The sequence below is a fragment of the Chiloscyllium plagiosum genome, chromosome 11 (assembly GCF_004010195.1).
Source record: "Chiloscyllium plagiosum isolate BGI_BamShark_2017 chromosome 11, ASM401019v2, whole genome shotgun sequence".
Classification (NCBI taxonomy): domain Eukaryota; kingdom Metazoa; phylum Chordata; class Chondrichthyes; order Orectolobiformes; family Hemiscylliidae; genus Chiloscyllium; species Chiloscyllium plagiosum.
Genome location: NC_057720.1, coordinates 83817337 through 83828115, shown reverse-complemented (window position 1 = coordinate 83828115; position 10779 = coordinate 83817337). Strand labels below are relative to the sequence as shown.

General features: G+C 37.4%; 1 protein-coding gene across 2 annotated transcripts in view; it reads right to left on the bottom strand.

The window, feature by feature from the left end:
* Positions 1-6648: 6648 nt before the first annotated feature.
* The window catches only part of klhl20 (kelch-like family member 20), a 101733-nt gene continuing 97602 nt past the window's right edge, over positions 6649-10779 (bottom strand). For both annotated transcript variants that reach the window (XM_043699961.1, XM_043699960.1), the window contains one exon: positions 6649-9156. In XM_043699961.1, coding sequence (XP_043555896.1) covers positions 9072-9156 — 85 coding nt within the window. In that variant the 3' untranslated portion in view covers positions 6649-9071. The remainder of the gene's footprint in view (positions 9157-10779) is intronic.

The following is a 10779-nucleotide window of genomic DNA, read 5'->3' as shown; positions in this document are numbered from 1 at the left end:
CTACTCTATAATCTCTTGTTTATCATTAATAATTCAAGTGATTTTCAGTTATGGCAGGAAAGCTCATCTTGTGGAGACTTTGTGACTTGAACAAGCATGACATATGAAGTGTCATTAGCTGTAGAAACTTGTGCTCCAGGTTTCATAGAATCTCTGTTCCTGCAACACTGCATTTCCTGTGGCTAATCCACCTAGCCTGTACATCCCTGCAACAGTGGGCAATTTAGCTGATCCACCTAATCTGCACATCTTTGAACTGTGGGTGGAAACCAGATACAGTTAGAATGTACAAATTCCACAGTCTCCCAAGGATGGAATTGAACTTTGGTCCCTGGTGCTGGTACTATAGCATTGCTAACTACTGAGCCACCGTGTTTCGGACCTCAAGTCGGGGTTGGCATTTCTATGGTTTATCTACTAGTCAAAGGATTGTGATGAAGGATGTGGTCATATGATAAGGAAAAGAGAACCAGGCAGGTAGATACTTAAGTGGTGTTATACTAGTGCTGTTTAAACTAAATTTAGGTGTGTTAGAACGAGGAACAATAATAAATCAGTATTCATCTAATTGCTAGTAAAGACAGGTAGCAGCAAAGAATAGGAAGTTAAGTGTGAAATCAAAAAAAAAGGAAAATCTGGTTACACTAAGTGTACATGAAGGTGTTGAGTGTAGTAGGATAAAAATGAGTGACATGCACACTGCCAACCAGAAATATGATTATTGTAGTTGACTGAAGGAACAATAACACTTAGTATCAACTATTCTTCAATACCAGGCATTCAAGAAAGTAAGGAAAAAGAGAAAAACATCTGTTAAGGAGAGAACCTCTGTCCAAGAGAAATAAAACATCCCGTTGGGTTCAAGGACAGAACTGATTTGGCTACAGCAAAGGAACAACGATTTAGATTGTTTAGTGAAGTCTGTAGGTCATCAATTGGTAGAAAGAGGCAGAGGGAAAGAGTCTGCAAAGGAACTAGAGACGAGCAAACATTGAATAATTATAATGGGAACATATAATGTGTAGACTGGCACAATGATAGTGTAAAGTATAGAGAGAGTAGGTGTACCAGACTCTGTTTGAGAGAATGTTCTATAGCATGTTTCCAGTCCAGTGGGAAAAAAAAAGGCACCGATAGATCTAGTTCGTCAGAATGATGATGGGCCAAATAGATTTGGTATTGGGAGAGAATTTAGAGGATAGTGACAAGTGTATAAAAGTTCAGGTTTGTAGCTTATTTAAATTATTGACCATAAGTACAAATAGCCATTAAATGATATTTCAAAACTTGAACAATTATGTAACTAAAATATGATTAAGGAAAGGTCAGGTGATAAGTTGCAGCATGTGGCACATAATTGTTAATTTTCTTTTCCATTTAAGAATAATTAACTGGGGGTAAAGTTAAGCTCAAAGGGGCAAGAATGGAACTTGGCTGGATAGACTAGCCAAAAATTGGTGGGAAAAAATAGTTGATAATGGTCTACCTTCAAAGAAGAGATGGTTTCAGTGCAGTCAAGAAATATTTCCTCAAAAGGGAAAGATAGGGCAAATGAATTCAGAACTCTGAAAAAATGAGCTAGGGATCAATGGTTAATAAATACTTATTACATGAGGATTATGAAATTTTCCCCTGATCATTAACAAAGTGTGCAGTTGATATAACATTTGGAAGCAGTAAAATTTCAGTAGATCATGTTGTTTTCGGCAGATGCCTGATAAAGTTCAATATAGGGAAGTGTGAGGGACATTTTTGATAAAAAGAACATGGAGAAACAATTTAGAATAAAGGGATATGCATAAATGTATTAAAAGTGGCAAGACAGGAAGTGAGAGCAGTTAAATATACAATATTCTAGAATAAGAGTTCAACAGCAAGGTTATGCTGAACTTAAGACATTAATTGAACCTCAGTTGGAATAATGGTGGCCACATTCAGGATGTGAACATGTTGGGGAGTACAGAAGAGGTCTACAAAAATGTTTCCAGGGCTGAGAAAATTCAGGTATGAAGAGAGACTGGGGAAGTTGTCTGGTTTCTTAGAGCTGAAGAGTAAGAGGAAATTTAATGTAAGTTTTCAAAGTCATGAGATAGCTGAATGGAATAGAAAGGCAGACAAGTAAGTGGAGTTGCGGCTGTGATCAGATCAATTGTGATCTTCTTGAGTGATTTGGGCAGCCCTACTTGTTATGTTCTAAGTTATGACCTCTGATCTGTTATTGATATGATCATTTGCAATTGATTAATCATTCAATTAAGTTAAAGTCAGCACAGATTTATTAAGGGTAGCTAGATGCTGGAGAAGCTTAACAGGTCTAGCAACCTCTGTGAAGAGAGAAACCAGATTAAAGTTTCAAATTTGTTCAGCCTTCTTCATTAAAGTAATGTCTTGTCTAACCTGATTTGAGTTTTCTGAGCAAAGAGGCAGGTATACAGCAAAGTATGATTTTATCACTGGAAGGATGGATTCACTCAGATCCTATAAGGTTTAATTTTAGGTCCGCGGTTTTTAATGCTATACGTAAATGATTTGGACTTGAATGTAAGGAATATAATAAAGTTTATAACCAATACAAAAACTGACTATTTTGTTGGTAATGTAGGTTGAAGACTACGAAGATATAAATGGACAAGTCAGGTGAACAGAACTCAAATGTGAAGAAACCTATGAGCCAAGGAAAAGTTTAATAAATGGTAGGATACTGATATGATAGAGGAATAAGGTTCTCTGATTGCATTAAAATGACTGGACAGGTAATCAAGGTATTCAAGATGACTTACTTTAGAATTGCTTTTATTAGGATACAATACTGAAGTTAGAATATAACTGGTTAGGCCATTGCTGCAGTATTGCAGTTATGGACACCACATTATTTGAAAAGTGATTGTACTGGAGTGTACAGGGATATTCAAGAGAATATTGTCTGGACTGCAGAATTTCTGTTGAGAAATTAGATAAATTGGAATTGATTTTCTTTTGGAAAATCAGACTGAGGGGAACAAAGTCACTGAAAGCCAACAACAAAAAAAGAGGGAGAATGTTAAATGAGTGTAAGCTAGCTAGTAATATAAAGAAGACTAAGAGTTTCTTTAGATATAAAGGGCAAAAGTGGACATTGGGTCATAAGAAAATTACACTGGAGAGATAGTATGGGAAACAAGGAAATGGCTGAGGAACTGAATAATTAATTATTTCATATCAGTCTTCAAGGTGGAAGACGAGTAATATACCAAAATTTCAAGAGAGTGAGGGGGCAGAGTTAAATATGGTGACCACCACAGAGGAGGTGGTGTTAGAAAAACTGGCCTGAAGGTGGATTATATCACCTAGACCAGATGGACCACACCCCAGAGTTCTAAGGGAGATAGCTGAAGATAGTGGAGATGACAGTGGTGATCTTTCAGGAATCGCTAGAATCAGGAAAGGTCCCAAAGGACTGGAAAATTGCTAATGTGACACCTGTTTTAAAAAGGGAGTAAGGCAAAAGACAGGAAATTACACACCGATTAGCCTGACCTCGGGTAAGATCCTAGAATCCATTGTGAAGGATGAGTTTTCTGAATACTTGGAAGTGTACAGTAAAGTAGGGCAAGTCATGCCTGATAAGTCTTCTAGAATTCTTTTGAGGTAGTAATGAGCAGGTTAGACCAAGAAGAGCTAATGAATGTTATCTACCTGGACTTCAAGAAGGCCTTTGACCAGGTGATGGACAGGAGGCTACAGAGTAAGATAAGGGCCCATGGTGTCAGAGGCAAGGTGCTAACAATGGACAGAAGCTTGGCTGTCTGGCAGAAAGCAGACAGTGTGGATAAAAGGGTCTTTTTCAGGATGGTAGCTGATGACAAGTGGTGTTCAGCAAGGCTCAGTATTGGGACCACAACTTTTTTTCACTTTATACACTAAAGATCCAGATGAAGGAACTGAGGGTGTTCTGGCTATATTTGCAGATGGTACAAAGATAGGTAGAGGGACAGGTAGCATTGAGGTAGCAGGGAGGCTGCAGAAGGATTTGGACAGGTTAGGAAAGTGGCAGATGGAATACGATGTGGGAAAGTGAGGTCATGCACTTCTGAGGCTCTAGAAGGGATTGGTTAGGCCACATTTGGAGTATTGTGTACAGTTTTGGGAGTCATATCTCAAGAAGGATGTACTGGCCCTGGAGTAGGTTCACAAGAATGGTCACAGGAATGAAAAGCTTAACATTTGAGGAGCATTTGAGGACTCTGGGTCTATACTCAATGGAGTTTAGAAGGAATGGTGGTGGTGGGGGGGGGGGATATCGAATTGAAACATACAGAATATTGAATGGCCTGGACAGAGTGGATGTTGGGAAGATATTTCCATTGGTAGGAGAGACTAGGACCCAATGCCCAATGGCATAGCCACAGAGTAAAGGGAAGGCCTTTTAGAATTGAGATAAGGAGAAACTTCTTCAGCTAAAGAGTGTGAATCTATGGAATCAATGCTGCAGAAGGCTGTGGAAGCCAGGTCATTGAGTATATTTAAAACTTGAGATAGATAGATACTTGAGTTTAAGGGTTATGGGGAGAAAGCAGGAGAATGGGGTTAAGAAACCTATCAGCCATGTTTGAATGGTAAAGCAGACTTGATGGGCTGAATGGCCTAATTTCTGCCTCTGTCATGGTTCCTTACCTTGGTTAATGGGAGCATAACCACTGGACATAAGTTTGAAGGAGAGTTTAAACAGAATATTTTTCATCTACAAGGTAGCAGGGATTTGGAATCAATTTTTGAAGGGTAGTAGAACCAGAAACACACTAGATTGATTTGTACTTGAAATGCTGTAACGTATAGAGTTACAAATCAACAGCTGAAAAGTGAAATTAGGCTGGATTGCTATTGGCCATTGGTACGGGCACAATGATCGTGGCCTCCTTCCGTGATGTAAATATCTATGATTCCATAGCCACAGTTAATTCATATCATTAAATAAAGTCATCACAGCTTCCTCCCTAAAGTAACATCTGTCTCACTGCTGCATGTTGACTTACTGAAATTCTGGATGAATTTAATGTGATACAGGACAGAAGCTGGCTATTTGGTTTTCAAGTACAGCCTGTATCCATTAATATAACCTTAAGATATCTAATGTTTTACACTGCAATATTTTTTCCTTTAAAAAAACATGATCTGTACAAGACACTGCTCACCTAGGAAATCACTCACAGGCTGTGGGTTTCACTGTACAGGCCAGTATTTATTGCTCATCCATAGTTGTCCTTGTGGTGGTGGTGCCTTGAACCACTGCAGTCCATGTGGTGGAAGTAGAGCAACATTAGCATTAGGGAGAGATTTCCAGGATTTGGATCCAAATCATGACAGTAAGTGGCTTGCAAAACTTGCAGGTAGTAGTGCTTACATATATTAATTCAACATTTTATTTGTGGAAAATATACAATTGTTCATTTCTTGTCTGCTTTTGAAAAATTCAATGTGATGCAACTTAATAATCAGTGTCTATGTCATTTGTCAAAGTAGAACAACTAATATTCTTTCTGCTCATTCCTACTTTACCAATGATTGCAAACAAATATGACAGTATTATGTTTAGAATGTGGTAATCTGATTATTTTTCAAAGTAGAAAGGTTAAATCAAATGTGAGCAACTTTTTTAGAATCATGAACAGTTCTCACTAGATAAGGGTAAAAGTAAAATAATTTATAATAAATGAAATAACTGTTGTCAAGCAAGGGACACAGCTACATTTAAGCACTTCAGCACCAAAATGCATCTTTCACAAATGAGATGATGCTATCCATTCCTATCAAGCCAAGTGCCCGGTGCTGAAATATGCCGCATGGAAACTGCAATATGCTCACATTAAGGAAACATAGTGAATATACAAAAAATATACCTTGCTGCTTTGCAGTAACCAGTGCACAAATGTTTTGTGCATGCCTTGCAGCAGAGCAGTGTAGAAAATGATTACAGAAAAGTACTGCTATGACACCCTTCAATTTAAAAGAAAAACTGAAAAATATATAAAACAGAAAAGTTTTATATACAACTTTGAGAAGCATTCCCTGCTTTGATTCCTCCTGGGGGTCAGATATTTGCTACAACTCTAATTCACTACACTTTTTAAAAAAAATGTTGTTTAATTAAATGTTTTAAACTGGATAACTTTTACATCTTTATGAAACAAATATAATTTATTGAATAATTCAGAAAGAAAATTTTCTGTCACAAACTACTCTCAAGTCAGACCATTGTAGAATCAGGTGCTACTCCACAGACACAAATACAGGATCTCAGCTGACACTATAACACTGCAAGTGAGAGGTGTTCAACCAAGGTCACATAGTACTAAGAAAAGCAGACCAGTTCTCCAGCAATTTCTGTTTTTGTTTTAGTTCTCTGATGTTTTGGCCAATATTTATCCTGACAAAGCACTGAAACTGCTTATCTGGACACTATCAAATCTCTGTGGGTAAATGCCTGCCATGCTCCCTATATGACAACAGAAATAAATTTTGTTTTTAAATGGCTGTGAAGGTCCTGAAAGTCACAATATAAATGCAAGCTTTTCTTTCAGAGTCTATTACTAGTCTTATTTAAAATAATTTCAGAACATTCAAAGCAGGAAAGGAGGATTAGTGTGAACAGCTTAGGATAAAAAGACAGACTTGATGTGGTAAAAGGTTTATTTCTGTGCCATTGTAACAGTATGTGACTAATACAACTTTAATACAATAGGCTGGATAAAGTTTGAGGTTGATGGAACACAACGGATTTCTTCCAAGTGAATTTAGTGAAAATATTTCTGGAATCTGATTCATTGAACTGATTATAGTAAACACAATAAAGTGGGACATAGTACGGATTTTCTTAAAAACCAAACACCAAGCTTTTACTGATAGTTGGTTAATTTGAAAGTGCAGATTTTTTTCCAGAAAAAAATGTTGATGCACTATGCATTCAATTAGAATCATTAAATAATGAGAGGATTTTCAAGCATTGTGAAGTATTAAATGTGGATGCGTAGGTGTTCTGTATAAAATATCTACAAAAGAAAATTATTCTGTATATTTATTCAGGGCTACAAATGAAATGTCAAGAATACTATATACTGGTTTATAGCAATGCAAAACAGTCTAACGTCTAGCCTATACCATTAGAATGTAAAACATGAATCAAGAGTAGGACATGGTCGAATACTTCAGTGGCAGAATACCATTTCATCAACTGACAGTAATTCTGCTTCAAACAACAAGTTTTATGCAAATTATTCAGCTAATTCTTTCCCTAATTAATGAGCGTGAATGGAGAAGAAAAATAACTGTTGCTCACCCCATCCCTCAGGTTACTGGTACAGAATTGTCCATAGAATTGTGACTGTCCTTCAAACTGTATTCAATTCTGTGAAGCTCTTTGACAACTTCTCTTTGCAAAATGTCACATTATCATTATTTAGATCTGGATTTACACTAGGTCTGAAGGTCCACAATTTTGCAGAAAGTGAAAATAAAATACCAGGAATCTAAAACAGCTGTTACAGCACATGAAACACAAATATCTGGAAAATGTGTGGGTTAATCTTATCTCTAGCTCCAACCCACATTAGGAAAGGAGATTGACAACTCAAGCAAGAAATCTATTCACATGAATGCTGAATAAAATGGAACATCTACAGTCATTTTATCAATTGAAGATACCTGAATCTTTACAAACTTAATGTCTTGCCAATAGCAATTTTCCTATCACTGCAAAGTAAAATACTGCTAATAAGGTCAATACTATGAATTAAGATCCAATTTCCAAACTTCCTTCCATTAGTACCATAATGGTCACTGTTACAAACATAAGATAAGATCATACCTAGATATTTCTACCATTCTGTTGAAGATAATCATATGACCAAAATATAGAACCTCTGCAATAAAAGGTCATTTAGCCTGAGTAAACTGTTATTACCCAGCCTAGTGGCAATGGATTCCTTTTTTAAAAATCTCGTTACTACTAAACATTTGTCAAAGACTTTGAAAATGCTCCATACCAACCAACTAATATATAAAATTAATTTAATGTTTACAAGCAGCAGAAGTGCTGTGGCCAACTTTTTTATTTTCATTATAACATTGTAAGCACAAAAGTGAGAGATCTGAAGATAAAATACTGTTCAAGATCAATTTTTTTTCTTCAACTAAGTCTGAGAAAGTCTTTTCCAAACTTATTTATGTTTTGGCTTCTAGGAAGAGGAGCCATGCACCATATTTGGTCATAACAGCTTCATGCTCAAGTGACATGTTGTATATCATATTGTGCTCCTGTGACTGAAGGGAATACAGGGTTGCTATACACTTTCTCACAAATACAGTGTCCTTCAAGACGTTTCCAGTTATGTAACATTTTGGAGAGTACAGAACTATGTAATACTCCTGTTTTATATCCTGAATACAAGAAACCACATTCACTGCACCAAAAACAGAATATTAAACATCAGGAAAAAAGTACATTACAGTAGCTATGCATGGTATTACTACAGTTCTCTAGTGGAGAGAAAGAGGACGAGTTTTCATTTGCTCATTTAACATTCACAACAATTTCCTTTTTAAACTGCAACATGTGGAATTGTGAATTGTTCATATGATAGGCAACTGTAGATTTGCATATGGTTTCCATATGCTAGTTGCTCTGAAGAATGTTGTGTCACGCTGCACATCGATACTTCTTCCCAGTTCAGTTTTTAAAGTCCTCAAAAGTTGAAAGATTAGAAAATCGATTTCATCTCCATTGTCCACGAGTATGCAACTCTTTTGCACTTCCAGTTTAACCACCAAGACACTGTCAACTTATTTAAATAAGATAGCTTTCCCCACACACAAATAGTAGGCACCAATATGTAATATCCTTAGAACTATTCACTAGACTTACCTAGAAGTCTAGTTTTTCCACAGAACATGTATTGCACCAAACTGTCTTCAGGTTAGTTAACGGAGAGCAACTCTCTTCTTTTGACTGAAAAGCAGCCAGATTCCACCAAATTTAAAATATTTTCTCCGAAACAATTACAGCATCCAACAGCAGCAAAGATTCCAGAGTTTACAGGTTACCATATATGGGATTCGCAGTGTGTCATTTTGATCACACCCACTCCACCGCCCAGTCTGCGATAGTTCATACCTCCATATAGTCTGTTATTGTGGCAAAGGGATGAAAGGAAAGAAAAAAGGAAAAAAAATGAAAAACCTCGAGCTTCAGCCTTTCTCGAAGATGTAAATTGGTTTACCTACATATGATACATAAGAGCAAAAGTAGAAAACTACCGCCACATGTCAAATCAGTACATTACTGCTATGTGCCTATCTGTGGCTCAGCCCATCTGTCTTCTTCCTCAGGCTTCTTACAATAAAGATATATTCCATTTAGCCTTGCTAAACTCCCTTCTTTCAGGAGGCGTGGTCAGTGAATATTTTTTGGAAAACAGACAGATTTTTTGATTGACAAAAGAGGAGCGGGCAGGAATCTGAAGCTGTAGCAATCAAAGCAGCGAAAGCTTTATTGAATGCCTGAGCAGAATAAAGATGACTGAATGGCCTTATTCTGTTGCTGTTTCTTATGTCCTTAAGATGTTCCCTGTTGTCAAATGGTCTATGAATTTCAAAGAATATCACAGCTCAGAGGGTGGCCATTCAGCCCATTACAAATCTGCACCAAATCAATCAAAGAGCAATCTAGTTAATCCCACTTCCCATATCCATGCAATTTTTTTTCAAGTATGTATTCAATTTTTTTTAAAAACATATCCACCGATCTGTCAGGTTGCACATTTGAAATCCTAACCAGTGGTTGCAGAAAAGTTTTCCTCATGTTGCCTCTAGTTATTTTACCAGCTGCTTTAAATCATGCCCTCCTATTGTTGCTCCTGCAGCTACTGGAAAAAGCATCCCTTTATTGACCAATCAACCTAGACATTATTTAAAACATGAAGAAAGTGAGGACTGTAGATGCTGGAGATCAGAGTCGAGAGTGTGGTGCTGGAAAAGCACAGCCTGTCTGGCAGCATCAGAGATTCAGGGGAATCGATGTTTAGGGCATAAGCTCCTTCATCAGGAATGAGGCCTGTGGGCTGGGGAGGGGGGGAGCTGAGATAAATAGAGTGGGGGTGATGGGGGGGGGGGGAAGGTAGCTGAGAATGCGACTTCATTAGGAAGGAGGCATTCTTACCTACCTCCCTCCCAACCCACCCCTTCCCATTTATCCCTCAGCCCCCGTCCCAGCTCACAAGCCTCATTCCCGATGAAGGGCTTATGCCTGAAATGCAATTCTTCTGCTCCTCAGATGCAGTCTAACTGATTATTTAAAGCATCTCTATCAAATCTCCTTTTAGCCTTCCCACCTTTAAAGAGTTCAACCTCAGCCTCCTCAGTCTATCCATGTAATGCAATTGTTCAACTCTGGAAAATTTTCCATTAAATCACATCTGTACCCTCTCCAAAGACATTGTTCTTAATGGGTGATGCACAGAATTGGATTCAATATTCCATCTGGGGCAGAATCATCATTTTACACAAATTCAGCATAACTGTTTGTTTTTGTACCCTGTGCCTCTACGTAAAAAAAACCAAGGGATCCCATAAGCACTGTTAACCAATAGTGCCACTTTAAAATGTAAAATGAGTACTTTAAGTTAGGTACCCAAGAGATCGGTCAACTGTTGGCTACTGGAAGATGCAGGAGACAGCCATATTAAATATTAAAATTTCAATCCATTGGACACTTACTGTAGCTAACTTTATGGAATGCAAAAAGGAGGA